The sequence below is a fragment of the Delphinapterus leucas genome, chromosome 1 (assembly GCF_059928025.1).
Source record: "Delphinapterus leucas isolate spDelLeu-1000000601 "Yukka" chromosome 1, BTC_Dleu_Yukka2, whole genome shotgun sequence".
Taxonomy (NCBI): Eukaryota; Metazoa; Chordata; class Mammalia; order Artiodactyla; family Monodontidae; genus Delphinapterus; species Delphinapterus leucas.
In genome coordinates, this window is record NC_143129.1 from 182,810,344 (window position 1) to 182,830,714 (window position 20,371).

General features: G+C 41.1%; 1 protein-coding gene, 1 non-coding gene and 2 pseudogenes across 19 annotated transcripts in view; 3 read left to right on the plus strand and 1 right to left on the minus strand.

The window, feature by feature from the left end:
• KIF1B (kinesin family member 1B) overlaps positions 1–19,057 on the minus strand; it is a 148,343-nt gene extending 129,286 nt beyond the window's left edge. For 5 of the 18 annotated variants that reach the window (XM_089901508.1, XM_089901497.1, XM_089901479.1 and 2 more), the window contains exons 1-2: positions 18,687–19,055; positions 3,608–3,788 (exon numbers count right to left, since the gene is read on the minus strand). In XM_089901508.1, coding sequence (XP_089757634.1) covers positions 3,608–3,713 — 106 coding nt within the window. In that variant the 5' untranslated portion in view covers positions 3,714–3,788; positions 18,687–19,055. Of the gene's footprint in view, positions 1–3,607; positions 3,789–18,686 lie in introns of those variants that run through there. The other 13 variants (XM_089901505.1, XM_022598495.3, XM_089901509.1 and 10 more) reach the window with 8 other exon arrangements.
• Positions 2,088–2,189, plus strand: LOC115803892 (U6 spliceosomal RNA). The gene has a single exon (XR_004024692.1). It is a non-coding gene; the product is annotated as a U6 spliceosomal RNA (small nuclear RNA).
• LOC111187140 (small nuclear ribonucleoprotein G pseudogene) lies at positions 10,704–11,130 on the plus strand (annotated as a pseudogene).
• On the plus strand, positions 17,379–19,356 carry LOC149750835 (uncharacterized; annotated as a pseudogene).
• Positions 19,357–20,371: the final 1,015 nt, after the last annotated feature.

Sequence of the window (20,371 nt, forward strand, 5' to 3'; positions counted from 1 at the left end):
ATATTGAGGTTATTTTGGTATGTCTTATCTCTCCTACCACAAACTTTAACTCCTTAAGGGCAGGGTCCTAAGGTACATGCAACTCTGTGATCCCTAGAGACTCACATTACAGCAGACTCTCAAGAGGAAGAAAAAGACATAGGGCAAGACAGAGCAGAGCCACTCAGCCTGCTGTCTAGAAAGGTTGTAGACAAAATATGATGGAAAAAATCATTGGTAGTTCAGCACTGTGCTTAAGGTGGTCCACAGACTGGTTTTCGTAGTACTCGTACAATAAGCCCAGGCCTAGTCTAACCATATTAATTACTTCTAATAAAAACCAGGCATCTCTTCATTAACATTTCCTCAAAAGACATATAAATATTTTCAGTAATTCTGGAGAGATCTTTGGGGAAAATAAACAAGAATGAGTAAATAGAACTTAGCATCCTCCAAAACTCCAAAATTTATGGCCCTATCCTTAGAAAATGTTCAACTAGGAATCTTATTTGCTTCTTCAGTTTGCTGTCTACTACAAGTGAAGACATCTGAAATCCTTCATTCAGAATGAATATCACATTTGGATAATTTTACTTTTTTCCCCTAACCTGACATTATTTTCTATACAATCAAAATAATAAGGTCAGAAAGAGAGCCACATATCTTAGATACAATGAGGTCTAACATTTTTTTTTATTAGCCATCAATAATCTCAGTGAGCTCTTAATCCAGATGATCAAACACTAGCAGTCAGAAAATTAAGCAGACCCAGATCCATTTCACATAACTATCCAGAACTATAGAAAATCTTAATTTTGCTACACACTCTAATAGTTTTATTCTCCTGAATAGTCAATAGATTAGTTTTTTTTATATTGGTTTAGTACTTAGCATACCATTATACATATAGTAGATACTTGTTAATAAAATCCTATTAACTTATATGGATATTCTCTCATGCTAAAATCTCAAAAAGAAAAAAAAAACATCTTTTACAAGATATAAACATGAATAGTTTTACTCAGGTGTTTAAAATATACAATGCAGGGGACTTCCCTGGTGGCACAGTGGTTAGGACTCTGCACTCCCAATGTGGGGTACCCGGGTTCGATGCCTGGTCAGGGAACTAGATCCCACATGCATGCCGCAACTAAGAGTTCGCATGCCACAACTAAGGAGCCAGAGAGCCGCAACTAAGGAGCCAGTGAGCCACAACTAAGGAGCCCACCTGCCACAACTAAGGAACCAGCGAGCTGCAACGAAGGAGCCTGCCTGCCGCAACTAAGACCTGGTGCAACCAAATAAATAAATTAATTAATTAAAAAAAATAAAATATACAATGCAGTCAAGACTGCAAAATAAGTTACTATTATACCTTACCACTAATTAAAAGGAAAAAAACTACATTAGAAAAAGAATCCTGCTTAAACTATCTCTTGAAGGAAATCTAACACAAGTTACTTCTAGGGAGAGGAACTGGTTGACTACGTGATGGGGTGAGAGGAATGTTTGTACTGTACACTCTTTGTACATTTTGGATTTCATACCCTCTGAATGTTTTACCTATTCACAAAAATAAATCAAAACTGGGGCGAAATTAACGTAATGCTATTTGACCTTGACAATGAATATAAACTTATAACCCATTTAAGATGTGGGCATTCTAAAATGATCTGTCATCAAGAAAAAATGTTAATATTATTTTTTGTACTAATAAACATTTTCCATTTATTTTTATTATATGATAAAGTGATATTTGCATTCGTGGATATGGCCTTTTAATACTCACTTTCTCCTTAAAAGTTTTTAGTTTAAGATTTCCAACTCTATAAAGAAAGTAGCAACACCCCAACCATTAATGAAAATCCATCTCCATGACACTGGGGATTCCTGGATAGTTCAGCATGCAAAACAGAGAAAAGTATTTCTTTCTAGAATCAATTCTGGCTCCTGATCCAGGATTTCCTAACGTCCGCACTTTAAAAGAACTTGTGATACACACCATCATATTTAGAGGCAACACCAGCAGTCAAAAATGCCTCCATACTAAGTTATAGTTAAATGCATTTTTCAGAAAGAAACAAGGGGCTCAATAATCAGGTTTTAGTGTGCTCACTTCAGCAGCACCTATACTAAAACTGGAACGATACAGAGAAGCTTAGCAAGGCCCCATGCAAGTTTTTAGTTATACTGTGTAAAACTTAATTCTTAAAATGAAACACAAATGATAACATAGCTTGAATGAGTGACATTTAGGAATATAAACATTTGTTAGAGAACAATACTGAATTTTGCATCTCTTTTTACAATTATTCATAGGATATATAATTCATAGAATCACTGGCACAACTGACAAAGAAATGTAAAGCACAAACAGTGGTACAGCAGTTTAGACTCCTACTTTTGAATCTTTTTTTAAAAAATAAAATGTTGTGAGTCCTATTTAGCAAGTTCAGAAAAGTATGTAAGCAACAGAAAGTTCAAAGTTATATATGAGGAATCTATATCAAAAAATAAACGGCGAAAAAAAAAATAAACGGCGAACTCACAGTAATAGAGAATGATAGCTGAGGAGTGGGGGAAAAAAGGAGATTCTGATCAAAGGGTACAAATTTTCAGTTATAAGATAAGTTCTGGAGACCTAATGTGCAGCATGGTGACTATGGTTAATAATGATGTACTGTCTATGTAAAATTTGCTGAGAGAGTAGATCTCAAGTGTTCTTACCACAAAATAAAAGGTAACTATGAGACATGATGCATATATTAGATTTTGCTAATCATTTCACAATGTATAAACATATCAAAGCACCACACTGTAGACCTTAAATATATATAGTTTTATTTCCCACTGGGAGAATCCTCTACACAAAACACTGGCCCACAAATAGATGAGATCAGCATGTTTCCTCAACAATTCAACATTAACTTGTATCTATCTGAAAGAACAACAATTCGGCTTTATCACAAAGTTATAGGTTTTGAAACAGTAGAACCTACATCTATTTTAAGTAATAGTTTGCCTACAGATCCATATCGAGTAACTAATTCAAGTACCAAAAACGCCTTCAATTTTGAAGGGGCTTCAAATGAGCTTCAGTCATTTTTCACCTAAGCAACTATATAGGGAAACAAGCTAGGAAGCAATGACTGATAATTTTTAGTAATAATTTACAAGTTTACTATCTGTTTTAGCTACATCTGTTGTTCAACTCAAAGAACCATTGTAAGGAAGCAGAGTAAGTGTGAAGACCATCTTGGCAAGCTCAAGTGCTTTTAAAATCAAGAAAGCAAAGTAATCTTGGAGGCTCAACAGGTATATTTCACAGCATCATTTACTAAAAATCACTGCTTACACCTTTACTATCCTTAAGATTTCAACTTAATAACACTAACTAAATTCGTTCAGTTCTCTAGGGACTTCTCAATTGTAAAGAAGAAAATAAATAGTCCATATTTAAATATGCTACAGCAAATATCACAAGGGAAAAACATTCAATGGATCATTCAGAACAGCAAAGTTCAAAGTGTTAATAGCCAAATGTTCATTTATTCTGATCACGGCAAGCAGGAAAAGGGGGAAGGATAGGAAAATGAGACAGAGTTGATAGAACACAACATGAACTCACTGGTTGAGTTGCCCTGCATCTGAATGATGCACTTGGATTCTTTGCTGGTCTCTCGAGAATTGAAGGGCCGCACACGGACAGCCACCTTCACTGAGGCTCCGGACATTCTGATGGTCTTGTTATATATATGCAGTCCAGAAATAAAGAATCAAATCTTCTTATGAAATTATGTTCAAGTTTCCTTTAAAAAAGAAAAAATGATTCATACAAGATAGTCAGAATTAAAGAAAGCATGGGCTAACTTGAGCATACGAGCCATTATCTTAGTACTATTTGTTTCCATTTCTAAAAACCTCATCCCTTTTCTTCCCTATAAATCTTATATTCTCAACTGTAAATTATCAGATAGAAAATAAAGACTGTAATTTGTTTTCCTGTTCCATTATCTCTTTACCATGCCTAAAAAGTCCCTAGACTTAATAATAAAAAATTTAACTGCAAAGTAACAAACGTCTTCCTTGCTCTCTGTTTTTCTGGATCAGTCTTCAATAATATATGAAAAAAACCCAAAATGTTTATTTGTTAAAGAGGGTTCCTTACACAAGTAACTTGCCATCTGCAAAACAACTTATTACTTGTCTTTAAAGAAATGCACTGAACTTTTTATATCTTAATTTCAGTTTGAAACATCCAGTTACATGATGTATATTTAAACAGCAAAAGGACAAAGATAAGCTCTAGCTAGCTTCTTTAACTATAGATATCCTGGGATTCCTTTAACTTCTATGAACCCTTTCATATGTATCTCATTTGGCCCTTACAACCATCCTGTACAATAAGCAGAGAAGGTTTCAAAAGACCCAAGTTCTATCCTCTGACTCACGGCAGAATCAAATCACTATATTTCACTTTTGAATGAATGAAGCCACAGGGAAAAATGTGAACATTTTTTAGAGGAATAGTTTCCCTCCCAACAGAACAAAACAAACACTATTCTGTGAAAATAACCCACATAAGTAATTTCCACAAGAAACAACAGATCTAAATCTGTACTCTATCCGTTATATAAACATCTTCAAAAAGAACTGAACAAAAGAAAAAACTAAGAAAGAAAAATACTTATGGGTCCAATTACCAGGGAACTCCAACAGAACTTAAACCTGACCAATTTTTTTCCACATAATTAAGTAAAGGTTAGGAATGCTAACCTCCAGCTGAACAACTACTAATACTTTCCACAGGAAAAGGCAAAAATAAATACCCTATCTTATTTTCTAACAGCACTATCACTATTTGAAATTCTTGTTTTTTGGACCATGTCTATTGTCTGTCTCTCACACCACCACCAGAATGCTCAGAGACCTTGTTTGCCAGCACTTAAAACAGTATCTGATGAAAGAGCTCACTACATGTTTGCTGAAGGACTGAATTAATGAATTATATTTCCCAATTGTGAGAATTATCTGTTCAAGTTCTCTACCTGGTTTACTGACTTTTTTTGTTTGTGTTTCAAATGATTACAATATTTATTGATATTAATCTTTTTATATTTGCTGCAATGTTTTTTCCAGTCTGTTTCACATTTTATTTTACAATAAACAGATGGTTCTTTTTTTAATACATCAAACATTTATTTTAATCACACTTATTAAATGAAAGCTTAGAGTTATTAACCCTTCCAGTCGATACAGCATGACCTATAGTCAATAGTTGAATACTTTGCCAAAAGAGAGTGAATGAAGCATTCGCAAAAAGCAAGACACACAACACATTTCAACCCCCCCGAGTCCACTTTAATATACAGCCATCATCTCAACACTCAGTATGTCCCATTATCTTCTCCCTGAAACGAGCAACCTCTGCCAATCTTCCCATTTCTATCTGGACCCATACCATAAATCTTGGAGTCATCTTTGCTTCCTTCTCTTTGAATCCTTTCATTAGTGCTAACATTATTAATGAAATACCATATGAAAACTTTTAAAACATAAATTTCCATTCTTCTATCCCCTCCTTCCTCTCATTTCCATTGCCCTAACCTTAATCCATGTCCTTACTACCTCATGCCTAGCGCACTTGCAATAAAGAAACTAATCTTTGAGCTTTTAGATTTAATCCAATAGTCCTTAAATGGGGGGAGAGGAGCAGGATTTGCACAAAACAATCACACAGGGGTCTTTTGAAAAGCAAATGAGCCTAGCCACCCCCCTTTTGAGATAGGGCCCAGGTATGGGTTGTTTTGTTTTATCTATTTCCTAAAGATTATGTTGTAAACCTCCAGCTGAGAACTCTACTCAACTGCTTAACCCTACTGCAATATTAACCCTTCTAAAGCATGACTTTCTTTTTTCTTTGAAGACTACATCTTTTTTTTTTTTTTTTTTACTTATTTATTTTGGCCGCGCCACGTGGCATGTAGGATCCTAGTTCCCAAACCAGGGATTGAACCCGCGCCGCCTACATTGGAAGTGCGGAGTCTTATAAATCACTGGACCACCAGGGAAGCCCCCTAAAGCATGACTTTCAATTTCACTTCCAAACCCAAGAACCTTTTCTTACTCCCCAGCACTTACAAGATCAGTCAAGGTACTCTGTATTCTAGTCAAGCTCCTTTACTATTCCATACACGTTCTTTCACACCTTCTAACAATTTCCCCCCTACAACAGATCTATGAATCTTCATTTTCTCCTCTACTTGATGGCCCAGCTCCAGTCTTAACTCTTCCAAATGACTCCCCAAACATTCCAGGAATCACTGGTATTTCCTACAGCACTTACAGTCCCAAACACATTGTGAGAACTCTGTTATCATTTTACACGACTATATTCTAGCTTGTATGTTCTTTAATAGCTTCCCAAAGTGAATATCCTATTCCTTCAAAAATCTCTTTGAACTTGGGTTCCTTGAAAAGTGGCTAATTCCAAGTCTGGGCAAGAAATTTCAAGATGATTCTGGGACATCTTACTTAGTATGACCACAAGCAAGAAATCAAAGACTAATATGGGGTCATGGCAAAAAGACACAAGTGCCAACTTAAAGGAGCTCCCACTGGACAAAGATGGGATAATTGGAGCATAAAAATACATACATACATACAAATACACTGCATATGGACTGAAAAACATTAAATATATAAATTCATGAGTTCATAACGATACCTTCAAAAACCTCATTATTCTGAAAACTGGCAAATAAAACAAAAGAACAGAGCATGCGTCCAGTCTGTGTATCCTGTATAAACTATATTCCAAGACAGTCAAATAGACAACGAGGACAAGCTCTTCTTTACAGAAGAAGTCTGACTCATAAATGCAGAAGAAATGACAGAATTAGAATGTCACCAATTCCCAACCCTACTAACATAAAGGTTCTCTGCATCATCACTATCTACTAAAAAAGACTTAAACGAAAGGTTGGTTGATATGGGAACATTATATTGTATGAATTAGGCTGACAAAATCTGAACCAAATGATCATCAATCTTAGCATCACTAAAAGTGGGGCACGTAGGTGGCCTATGCCTCCTGATGTGCTGCAGTAGGAAACACACGGCACCACCTAGTAAATATTATCCCACTCCCCTTAAAAAAAAAAAAACAACTGATAGAATCAAGCCTTAGTTTATAGGACATATAGGGAGCAAAGAAACAATTTAAATGATACCTAGAAGATACAATCAGCCAAACCCAGAATACAGAAAAATCTACAGTTCAAGTCACCCAGTTTCTTCAATTAAATAGCATGATTTGGGGGAGAGGGGTGGTAATAAAAGAGACTTAAATGTTGACAATTAATGAATATTGTAGATATGTAAATTTAAAAAAAACAAAACTTTCTTCTTTTGTGTTCTATTTGGGGCCTACCAAAATGTTCAATGCTGCTAACTAACTTACAAACCGACAACAAAGGCTGAAACCTCCTTGCTAAGCTTTAGGTTATAAAGTACTATTTAGATATAAAGTACTAGGAGCCGAAATACTAACCTCTTTACTATTTAAAGTCCCACACACATATACTTTTCAATAGTTGTTTCACTCTTCTACCCAGCTAGCCTCCTGGCATACCATTCAACCTAACACACCCAAAGCCCAAACATCTCTCCACCTCCCCCAGCTCTTCCACCTCTTTTCTATTTCTTTTAATGTTCTCACCATTCTCCTGTTCCCACACAGGCCAAAAAGCTTGTTTCCTCTATCCATCTAATCAACTGCCAAATTACATGGCTTCCACCTATAAAATCTCTCTCCATTCCTACCACTGCCATACCATCCCTTTTACGCCTTCAATACATCTCACCCAAGACCGTTAATCATCTTAACCACTTTTTCTCTTTCTTCCTCCTACCCCAACCATACTACACAATACTGCCATTTTCATATATTCCATCCATACTATGCAATGCTGCCAGATTCACACTCCTAACGCCCAGGTCTCTTCATATCACTGTCCAGTTTCTCTACTGTCTACCAAGCAATGACTGAACTCCTCACCAGTGGCTCTCAATGTGTTCTGTAACATAAACCACCTATTTTTGTGTGTGTGTGTGGTACGCGGGCCTCTCACTGTTGTGGCCTCTCCCGTTGCGGAGCACAGGCTCTGGACGCGCAGGCTCTGGACGCGCAGGCTCTGGACGCACAGGCTCAGCGGCCATGGCCCACGGGCCCAGCCACCCCGCGGCATGCGGGATCCTCCTGGTCCGGGGAACGAACCCGTGTCCCCTGCATCGGCAGACGGACTCTCAACCACTGCACCACCAGGGAAGCCCAAACCACCTATTTTTACAAGCCCACAAAACACTGCCTTCCATCCACTTTCCTTAACAACCACCCACCACAGGGTTTCCTGAAAGCATCTCATGTTTTTATGTCCCTGTGCCTTTGCTCCAATGCTCCTTCTACCTACTGTATGTACCCTTCCTCCTCTCCTGTTCTTCTCAAAATCCAACTTTTCTTCCAGGACCTTCTCATATGCTACTCATTTTTAAAGCTTGCAGAGATTCTCCCCACCTTGCAAACCAAATGCAAATGCTTCTCCATTTAATACTTCTCAACTCATTGACCTTACCTAGGGCAAAATGAGTTATTTTTCTTTATTTTTTTAATAAATTTATTTATTTTGTTTTTGGCTGTGTTGGGTCTTCATTGCTGCGCGCGGCCTTTCTCTAGTTGTGGTGACTGGGGGCTACTCTTCTTTGTGGTGCATGGCCTTATTGCGGTGGCTTCTCTTGTTGCGGAGCACGGGCTCTAGGCGTGTGGGCTTCAGTAGTTGCAGCACGCAGGCTCAGTAGTTGTGGCTCACAGGCTCTAGAGCGCAGGCTCAGTAGTTGTGGGACACGGGCTTAGTTGCTCAGTGGCATGTGGGATCTTCCCGGACCAGGGCTCGAACTCGTGTCCCCTGCATTGGCAGGCAGATTCTTAAACCCTACGCTACCAAGGGAGCCCTGTTTTCCTTATCTCTGCTGTAAATTTTAAGTTCCTTGAGGACAAGACAGAATTTTAGTCACGCTTTTAGTCATTCTTCTTTGTAAGTGATAGGTATATTTTTAAATTACTTTCCCAAAACAACCTGAACCTAAGTACTTTTTTTTTTTCTGATTTAACTGTCCTGTGGTAAAACTGCAACCATCTTCACAAGTGAGCTAAAATTTTATACAGTAATAAGAAACTACAGTTAAGTGGACTACAGAAAGTGTTACTTTGTTACTTCCCTACAACTACAAAGAGTATCTCTTTTATAATGGATGTCCATCAAAGAATTACAGTTTCAAAACTCCCTGATCTTTTTAAAAAATTACCAATTATATAAATCTGAAATCAAGTTTAAATTCCAGTGAGAAACAATAACTACAGAATATTTTTAAGAAGTTATAGGAAAACAATAAAAATTACAATACATTTTCCAAGTTTCATAGAGCCAAAGGCAGGTAGGAAAGGCAACCATACATACTCTAAATCACTTACACAGCCTCAGTTCTAGGCTGTTCCTCTGACCAGTTTTCCTTCCTTATGACATATGATTAGAAGCATTAGGAAAATGGAATGGAGCAAAAATTCCAGAAGCCTTCACTAACAGTAAAGGGATAATAAAACATTTAGATCTAATTCATTTGAATTTTTCTGAATTTTTGCACAATTGCTTAACTTTGACCTTGTGCAATTCTCTCTTGCCCTCAGAGGCACTCTGGATTATTAGGAGCCTAAGGAGAAGACTAAATGACTTCTCAGCAAAGTGAAAAAACAAGAATGAAATAATCTTAGGTTTTTGGTTGGTTAGGTTTTGTAATATCCCTTTTTTATAGAAAACAGCCAGGGTTATATTCCTAAAACAGAGGTCAATGCATGTCATTCCCTCTCCTTAAAAGCATTCAGTTGGTTTCCATGGCCTCAGAACACAACCTAAAAATTCATGAGCCTCCACAATCCAACCTCCTTCCCCAGTCTGTTTTCACTGCCCAACTTTAAGCCTTCTCCACCAAGCACCTCTTACTACACCAAGCATGTGATGCTTGGAAGCTCACTCTCCCTTCTAACCTATTACAAGTCCATATCTTTTCTTTTTTTTTTTTTTTTTGTGGTACGTGGGCCTCTCACTGTTGTGGCCTCTCCCATTGCGGAGCCCAGGCTCCGGACGCGCAGGCTCAGCGGCCATGGCTCACGGGCCCAGCCGCTCCGCGGCATGTGGGATCTTCCCGGACCAGGGCACGAACCCGTGTCCCCTGCATCGGCAGGCGGACTCTCAACCACTGCGCCACCAGGGAAGCCCCTACAAGTCCGTATCTTTTGAGGACAAGGTCAACTGTCACCATGAAGCAGGAAGCATTAAGTCATACGTTCCTTAACATCCCCCTTTCTAAGCTAAAAGTCATACCTTCTTTCTCTTTGCTCCCTAAAAATGTTGTGTTGATTCCTCATTTTTCTACTTATTTCATTCTGCCCTACGTTGCAGTCAGTAGTTTACTTAACTCTCATACATTGATACTTTATTCAGTACATGTCTGTCACAACTGAAAACATAATTTAACCAAGAAATTCAGTCTTTTAAATTCAACATTCACACAATTTGCTATATCCCCGCAAATTTACAATATCAACAAGCAGTCTATTTAAAAGATAATCTTTTCTAGTGAATTACATTTTAAAGAACGAATTAGGGGTGAGGGACAACTCGAATTCCGTTTGGAGGCATCTTTGAGCTCGTCGAGTAGACATCATGAGCAAAGCTCACCCTCCAGACTTGAAGAAATTTATGGACAAGAAGTTATCATTGAAATTAAATGGTGGCAGACATGTCCAAGGAATACTGAGGGGATTTGATCCCTTTATGAATCTTGCGATAGATGAATGTGTGGAGATGGCAACTAGTAGGCAACAGAACAATACTGGAATGGTGGTAATACGAGAAAATAGTATCATCATGTTAGAAGCCTTGGAACGAGTATAAACAATGGCTGTCTTCACCAGAGAAATCAACTGCTTCCACATGTCCCCTCTCCACATTTTACTATGATGAAAATTGGATCGTGTACATTTTCTTACTGAACTTTTTTGTTACATTTCTGTAACAGTCAAAAAAAAAAAAAAGAATGAATTAGGGAATTCCTGGCAGTCCAGTGGTTAGGACTCGGTGCTTTCACTGCCGAGGGCCCAGGTTCAATCCTTGGTCAGGGAACTAAGATCCCACAAACCTTGCAGCATAACCAAAAAAAAAAAAAAAAAGAATGAATTATAAGAAAGAATAAATGTATACTCCAAAATAAATATCTGTAGCTAATGAGCCCGTTTTGAGAGGGTGTGAAAATTTCCTTGTTATTATTAAAGTTTTGCATCTCTTGGCCTAATACTCTCCTTGAGGACCAAGCAGGCTTTAGGATCCAATATTCTGTGTCACTGACCATGCCTATACTGACAAAATGGCCCCCAAAATGTGAGAATTCATTTTTGTGTGTGTATGTATGTCTATTCTTGGTCTTTGACTCTGTGGATAAAAATCAGCCATGAGCCAAGCTGTGAAAGCTCAAAAGGGATCACATGTTAGAAAAACCTCTTTCTGCATTCTAACCCAATGCCAAGAATCAGACTGCACAGGAAGTTTCCCGACAGATCATATTTTCAATCTCAAATGAGATTACACTAGCTCAGTCAGGCTCCCCACCTGTTTTAACCACTATAGAAAATAACCTGAAACAATTTTTAGATTTATTAGACACATGTCTTCCTGTCACTGCAATTAAGAAATCAAGAACCTTCCTTTTTACTGGTGACATGCTTTTATTCTCATAAACGAAGAAGTACATCCAGAAACAACAGCTCCTATGGCCTAAGGCTTAAAATAAACTACTCTAAAGTTTTTCATTGTTTTCTTATCTTTCACTGTTTGGATGGTTAATACTAAGCTCTGTCTAGTAAGTCAATTCATTTTAATATCTGAAGCCACATCCTATAATTTTCTTTTAGCAGATCCACTGGGAGCTCTGCCACTCAAAACCCAATATTCCACTGAAGCTCTTCTATTGTCAAAGTGGATGACAACAGCTACTCCTGGAATTGTCCAGGTTAAAATGAACTCAGCTCAGCTATGATGTAGAAATGGAAGTTTCAGTCAGAGGTTAATTCAAATTTGGTATGAGGCAAGGTTCTTTCTGAAATCTGCCTGTGACCGCACCTACCTGCCTGGTAGGTAGCTCACTAGCTGGGCAAGAACACAGGTCAGACTTTTCCATGTGTCAACAATGTGTCAATCTTGCCACATGATAAACCAGTACCCAAAGCTTAATAGGTATGTTTTCATTGAGATGACAACACAATACAAGTATTCCAGGTTCTCACCAGGGTTATTAAATAATGAGTTTTCTGCTGGGATACTCAGACTTATCTTTACATAAAGTTATATACGTGAACCACGTTAGTCATATCCTTCGTAGAAAAGACTTAAGTTATATTTTAATGTTGTATTCTCAGTGCGGAAAGCAGGTGGATTACTTTTTTAAATAGGTCTTTGAAGAACATTTCTTCCTTTTACTTAAAGACCTGCTGAAAACACTTAGTACGCATATCTTTCTATCAGGGTGTCTATAACACTTTTCTCTTAGAATTTCTTTAGAATTCATTACCAGAAAAAAAAGTTCCTCTTGACAAATCATTAGCTTTCTTTTACCAGAATGAAAAGTGTATAATTTCTCTTTCCCTTTTTATTTTGACTTTCAAAAGTTTCAAAACTAAGTTACAATAACCACACTATACAAACTTACACATATACAAATTGTTGTAATTTGTATATTTACTTTTTCCTCCTGTCACATACATTTTTGTTTCTTCTCCATGTTTAACAGCCTCACCGTATATATAGTATTGTGGTAAGCTGCTCAAAGCCTTTTTAAAAGCAGTAAGTGATATAAATTATAACTATATAAAACCTTCCTGTAATAGCCTAATCTGCTATTTATTTTAACACCGAAAATATGTTATGTAGTCAAAATTCTAGTTCTTAAAAACAAAGTAAGCCTTTAAAAGTTATACAAAAATTGTGTTGAATGAATGATAGCCACGTGAATGGCCAGAAAAGCACGAGGCCCAGGAGACTGCAACCAGCCCCACAAAACAGAAGCAGACAAAGGAGGGAGTGAAGTGAGCAACAATTTCAATACAGCACAGGCGTGAGGCGTGCCCCCCCCAACCCCCCCCCCCCCGCATCAGCAACAAGGGCTGGAAACCAGAGCATGAGCAGTGTTGGTGAAGTGGGGGGATCACTGCAGTCTGTGGTGGGCTGGGGAGTAATTAGGAGGCAAGGAATTGGAAATGCAAGTATCCTCACTGTTTCCAGAAGCTGGCTGTGAGGGCAGGAGAGACAGCCAGGAGGGAACAGGGATGAAGCAGGAATTTTTCTCCTCCCTACCCCATTTTATTAATACGAAAGACTTGGATGTTTCTATCCTTTATTCAGCAGCTATTTATGAGGTGCCTACAATGTAACAGGCAGTTCCAGGAGTCTGCGATAAATCAGTGAACAAAACAGATAAACATCCTTGCCACGGAGGAGTTTTCCTTCTAGTAGGGGAGAGGGGACATTAAAATAATAACTTAAGTTATTACACAGAATATTCGGTGATTATAAGCGTTATGAAGGAGGAAAAGTACAACAAAGTCGGGGGGCTCAGGAGTGTAGTTGGAAGGGGTGCCATGCAGGTGCATAAATGAGGTCAAAATAGGCCTGTTGAGGTAGCGAGGTTTAAGCAAAGACCTGAAGGAGGTAAAGGAATTAGCCAAGCAGATTTCAGGGAGAGTGTTCCAAGCGGAAGAAAGAATCAGAGCAAAGGCCCTATTGTGGGACTGCGCCTCCTGTGTTCAAGGAACTGTGTGTGGGGAAACAGCGAAAGAGGGAAAGAAAAGTAGCCAATACAGCAAGTCCCCAAAGATTAGAAAAGGCAGTGATATACAAAACAGGCCAAGGGGTTAGCTGAAGTCAGATAGAGTAACCTTTCCCTTGAGACTGGAGGAAAGAGGGTAAGAAAGAAGGCAGAATGTGAGTGTTTGGCATGGGGTGGGGGACAGCAGAGCCAAGGACCTCACTATGGAGAGCGAGGGTAGTCTGAATTGTTTTCTAATTATGGTAGGAAGGAAGGCCTCAGAAGTTTTCAGTATTTTCTCAGAAAAGATGCCTGCTTGGTACATGATTATGTGATGAAGCAAATGAGGCTGTTCTGGCTCCTGCAGAATTATTTCATGCTAATACAGCAGGCAAGATTGTCAAAGCAGGTACTGCTGTGGCTGGTATTCAGAGTTGCTGTATCCAAGGAATGTATTTTCTCAGAAAAATAAAATAAAATCAGGACTTGCTTTTAACTTCAGAGAAGAGACAATTAGATCAAACCTATCAATTCATTCAATGTCAGAAGGCTATAAAGATTTATGGGCACAGGGAGATCAGCTCAGGGCTTTGTGACCACCTAAAGGGGTGGGGTAGGGAGGGTGGGAGGGAGACGCAAGAGGGAGGAGATATGGGGATATATGTATACGTACAGCTGATTCACTTTGTTATACAGCAGAAACTAACACAACACTGTAAAGCAATTATACTCCAATAAAGATGTTTAAAAAAAAAAAGAAGGCAGAGAAGTTTGTAAGCAAAGGAAGGGGAAGTGGGGGAATTCACGCCTTTTCTTTCCTATGAGGCTATAGGTAAGGTTTATGCCAAGTATGGGGCAGTGAGGAGGCCTAACTAAAACGGTCAAGATTTTTGAAAAGCCGGTGTGGAGAACGGGGGAGGGAACTGAGCAGAAATGCTTTGACAGACACCAAAGACAGACTCAGGGGAAACCTAAGACTACACATCAACTGTGGCACCAATCCCCAGCACTGTGTGAGGTTTCTGCATGACACAGAGTAAAAAAGGAGGCTACCGATGACAGGAATGATGCAAGGCTGGCATCGGCACGGTGGGTCTTGCAGAACAATAAAGAAGAATTAAAAACTTCAAGTGCTAGTAAGAAAATGGCTGAGACAATGCACCCAGAAATCACAGTGGTGAAAAGGAAGACAAAGAAGTAAAATCTGAAAAGGGCCAATGGACCAAAGACTTGAGGCGGGAGAACACACAGCAAGAGACTACTAAAGTGAGAGCTGTACATTATCATAGTTGAAGGTCTGAAGGTGATGACATGTTAGAAGATATGGTCACAATACTGAATTACTGGAACAGAATGAAGCCAACGTTTGCTTGAGCTGAAGTCAAGGAATTTTAAAGTTAAGAGTAGTGATAAAGGAAGATCAGCATAGTGGTCACTTACTACTTCTAGTGACCCTGGGGAAGTCATTTAGCCTCTGTCTCAGTTTCTTCATCTGTAAAATGGGGATAATTGTATCTATTTTATATGGTTGTTATAAAGATTAAGTTAGTGAGTAAATATAAAGTGGTTAGAAAAGAGCCTGGCACATAGAAAGAGCTCAATATGAGTAAGCTATTTTATCATTATTGTTGTGGTTGTTGTTTATACAGTCACGGACGTCTGCCAGGATAATATCAGATATTCGGATGGAAGGGAGAAGTAAGCCAAGTCGTCAAACAGAGCAATGGTAGGTGAAGGTGTTGTTGAATGATACACTTTGGCATAAAAAATGTGATATCATATGTAAAAAAATTCTAAAATCTATCAGACATTTACAATCTTGTGACTTAAAACATATATACAAACCACTACAAAACAATAACAAAAGTACCAATCGAGTATTAGATAGTTAAGTATTATATGGCAGTACAGAGAGGGAAGAGGCTCTGACTGAAAATCATGGAAACCACCATGGCAAGGGCAGCAATACACTAAACTGTACTAAAACAGAAAGGAGTTGGAGTTAACTTGATCTTACCATATCCATAGGCATATGGTAAAGTGAAACTTCCTTGAGAGTAAAGAACTAAATCTCTACACACACTCTTAATTAACTGGTAATGAATGTCGCAGAAGTGAGCATAAACGAATTACTGGGCCATTAATCGAAAAGTCCAACTCAGAAGTCCAAAGAACCCTTGGCAGGTTTTTGCTATTACAGTCACATCTGTTTCATTTATCTTCTACTGATGAGCTGCACGATAAAAAAGTTCTAAATATGTATTTATTCACACTCTTTAATGAACTCCAGAAATTCACCAGTGTCTGTACCAACAAGGCCATCTTTTAAAGAGAACTACATGAAGTAGATATGCTATACCTTTCCCTTCAGAGCCTTGTGAAATTACGTCACATCAGTGTACAAGACCAAAGGGATATGCTTACTCCTGGAAAAGACCTGCTGTGATCAGCAGCCTGGGAATGGGGTTTACAAACAAGGCAGGGGCACTTTGTTGTCCTTTACTTTGTACCCAGGACAAGACCAAAGCAGGATGTGAGCTAGAAAGCTTTGGCCTTGGAGAGACTCTGTTGGCACTCTTCTTGGCAGTTTATTCCCTGCACATATTCAAAGTGGGAAAGAGAAAAGAGAGAAAAAAGGAAAACTGCATTCATATCTGGTCTTGAAAAGGAAAGATTGCTTGGAAGCTGTACTTAATTGGATAAACTTTGGAAAAACATTCATCAGATCAGAGCTGCACAGACTCACAAAATCTTGCCTCCAAATCAGACTCACAATCAGGTCTGATTTTACCAAATGCTGAAATTATGTTTAACCACAATTCTTCAGATCTTTTCTACTAATAAAGTCAATGTCAAAATTTAAATCTTAGACATATTTCTTAATTGGGGCATGGAATTTAAAAACAGACATTCTGTATTTCTCGCATGTTAACACAATGCAAAAACCACTAATTTCTGTTGAAGCCATGTTTGATTCAACCAAGTTTTAAAAGGAAAACTTAATGATAAAATAAAAAAGTGTTAAGACTTTTCTTAGAAAACCTTATCTGAAAATGTTTAAGCAGTTCAACTTTAGTTACAGGAATTTATTCATTAAGAAATGGAGTTTGAATGAAAGCGAAGGGCACAAAGAAGGCGGGCATGCCATTCTCCAGGACTTTTCCACATCTAGGATGTAGGAAAAGACAGATTTATAGGCTCACACTGAACTCTTATTGATCATATCCAGATCTTTTTTACAACGCCAACATGTGTGCAATCTTCATATTCCATCCTTAAACTGTACATTACCAATTTCACTTGTCTCATAATCCAACAGCTATACCAATTTAATTAGGGAGCATCACCTCGCTTCTTAGAGAACACAAGATTTTATTATGACTAAGCTAAGTTGACAAAATGCCAGCCTTTATATAAAATATCCACCATGATATCACCTCTTAAGAGCTATTCAAATCCAATCACCATACTTTCATGGGGCTCAGACAGACCCATCTAAGACACAAAACATGTTCAGTATCAGCAGAACAGCTGCCTAGAACAGTAAGAGATATGTGAGCAAGGCATCTGTTGACAATCTAATTTCAGCTACCTCGAGATTCCACAAAGATGACAACCTGCGGCCTCAGAAATACTGCTGCAAGCTTCTACCATCATCAGAATGTTCCAGTTTACTTCACCTCTGCATCTCAGCTACTCTGAACATCTATCCACCCGACACAACATACTAATTCCAGGCCTCCATCCTGATACATTGGCCTTAGCAATCCTCAGATCTGCCTCTGTACAAGTCAGGAATCGTCATCCCTTCTGTGTCCATAGCCCTGGTCATAGAAGACGAACACAGAAACCCATCATTTCACCCCAACAAGAATGGAATCTTGAAGGCACTCTGCCCTGGAAGCTCAATTAGCAATTCACCAAGGAAAAAAAGTGATTTTGGAGTTCCATTCTGGTTTTAGGGCCCGGAATGTTTTGTGTGGCACGAACAATGACTGGCTCGCTGGAGCAACCTCCCAACCCCCCCAGTTTGGCTGTGGTGCGGCCCGTCACCCTGAAAGCTGCCAGGGCTGTCACTCGGCGCCTTCCAGCAACCGGACCTGGCTCCTAAAGGATTTGTCAGATCATCCTCCCAATATGGCTGCTAGAGTAATCCCGGGCTGCCTATCGCCGAGACCACACCAGCCTCCCCACGGCTGGCCAGCATCCAACAAGCCCCCTCCCTTCCCACCGCGCCCCTCCTCTCCAGTCCTTGCGCCATCGGCTCCCCCCTCCCACGCGATACCCGCTCCTGCCTTCATCTGGCAAAAGGGCCCAACCACATTCCTAGCCGAAGCCCCGATGCCAACCAAAACCGGGGAGAGGGGATGGGGGGAAATAATAAAGGGTAGCTTCAAGACGGAGCAGAGCCGCAATATGCGCAGAGATCCCGGCGAACGGGCCGACAGCGGCGGCTCGGCTGACCTCTGGGCACGGCCGGAGCCTGGCGGCTCAGGGGTAGCAGAGGGCTGGTGCGGGGCGCTGCGGGGGACCCGGCAGGCCGCTGGACCCAAGCCCGGGGCTCGCGGGAACGGTCCCCCACCCCCGAGGCCAAGGCTCCCCAACCCCGCCCCGCCCCACCCCACCCGTTGCCCCGGTGGGGCAGCGCCCTCAGTACTCGCGGCTCCGGCCCGGCTCGGAGCTTCCCCCGCTCAGACCCCGCCGGCCCCTGGGCCGCCCGCCCCTCCCCCCGGGCGGCCCCCTCCTCAGGCCGGCGGCGAAGCGCCCACCGCCGCCCTCCCCGCCCCCCGCCTTACCTCAGCCGTGCTGCGGACGGACGGACGGGCGGGCGGGCCGGCCAGATCAGCAAGCGCCGCGGCGCGCGGGGGCGCGGGGAGCCCGGCACCGACGCTCCTCAGCGCGAGCAGCGGCCGCCGAGAGCCGCAGGGCGCCTCTCGGCAGCCCCATCACGCATCGGGCCAGCCCCGCACCGAGGGCCGCGGCGGGCGGAGGGTGGGAGCGCGGGAGACCGGGGCGCGGCGAAGGGCCGGCGGTGGCGGCTTCGGCGGTCGGGGAGAGGCTCGGCCTCTCGCTGGCACCTCCCAAGACCGCCGCCGTCTGACTGCCCCGCGCCGATCCTTGCGAAGCTCCGCCTGCAGCCGCCGGCGCCGGACACCGCCCGGAGCCCTGCCGCCGCGCGTCACCTCCGCCCGCCCTGGCGCCCGCAACTGACGCGGGCAGCGACCAATAGGGGTGCAGAGCTCTGGGTGGCCGGCTAATCGCAGGGGAAGCCGGAGAAAGGATGCGGCGGGGAGAGGCGGAGACTGCGGGGCGCCCCCTGGTGGCTCAGAAGCCGGAGGGGGTGCGGGGGGTGCGGCGTGGGCGAAGGCTGTGCCCGGAGTCCCCTCCAGGTTGACCCCCGAAGGGCGTAAGTCGGCAGCAGGCGCGCCGGGCTAACCCGATCATCCGGCTTGTAAGCGGACAAAGCAAGCCTAAGTGGGGCGGGGCTGTGGGGGCCAGGGGAGCAGAGACGACTGTGAGAGGCGGCCGAGTGTGGAGTCATTGTCCGTTTGCAAAACATCTCACGCATTGAAGCCGCCGAACGCGGCGCGGTCGGATCGGAGCTGAAACACGCAAAGGGAAGAGTATATGATACCGCAGAAAGCCTCCCGGCCTATTCTTATCGAGCCCAATCACAGCACCTCCCACACGCCACCTTGGGAGAAAAGGCCGAATGAGTAATGGAAAAGCATGCCTTAGTGGGCATTCAACTTGTCTCCTTGGGAGACCGAGTAAGGGCCGCGAGTAAAAGAACAAAATGCTTTGTATCGCCCCGAGTTAACCGACCGAGCTCGCCTTTGAGAGATGCCCTTGAAGGAGGGTTATTGGAATTCAGAAACCCGGAGAACACAAGCGCTCTGGTAGCGATTTTTAAAAATCAGGTTTAGATTCAGCTCAAAAGAAAAAGCCCACAACTGTTCATGAGAGGTACAATTCAGTACTTAACAAAATATTAATTCAGCGGTAATATGTGAAATTATCATGCCAAGCATCACTATTTTATAAGGCTGTGAAATGCCTTTGATTTACTAGCAGAAATTTAAAGTAAAATTGGATTTTCCCCCTGAATTCAATACAGTATAGGATGTAAAAAGCCTTCTTTATAAGCATAGACTCTAAAACATCAAAATTAAGTTTCTACACTAATAATTTTGGAAGATTTCCACCCCCGCTAAAGTCCTCATACTCGCCATCCAGTCAACATCTATTGAACATTTCTCATTTCATTTAGAATTTAAACTTCACCTATCCACAAAAGGATTTGACATAGCTTACACTGAAGCATACAAACAATAAAACTATATAGCATTAAAGTAGGAGTAAAGTTAATAACTTTTTAAATAATAAAAGGCTCTATGGTGGGGGCACTGTCTGAATAAGGGGAACACATAGAAAGAGAAAATAATATTAAAAACCAGAGTCAAGGGCTTCCCTGGTGGTG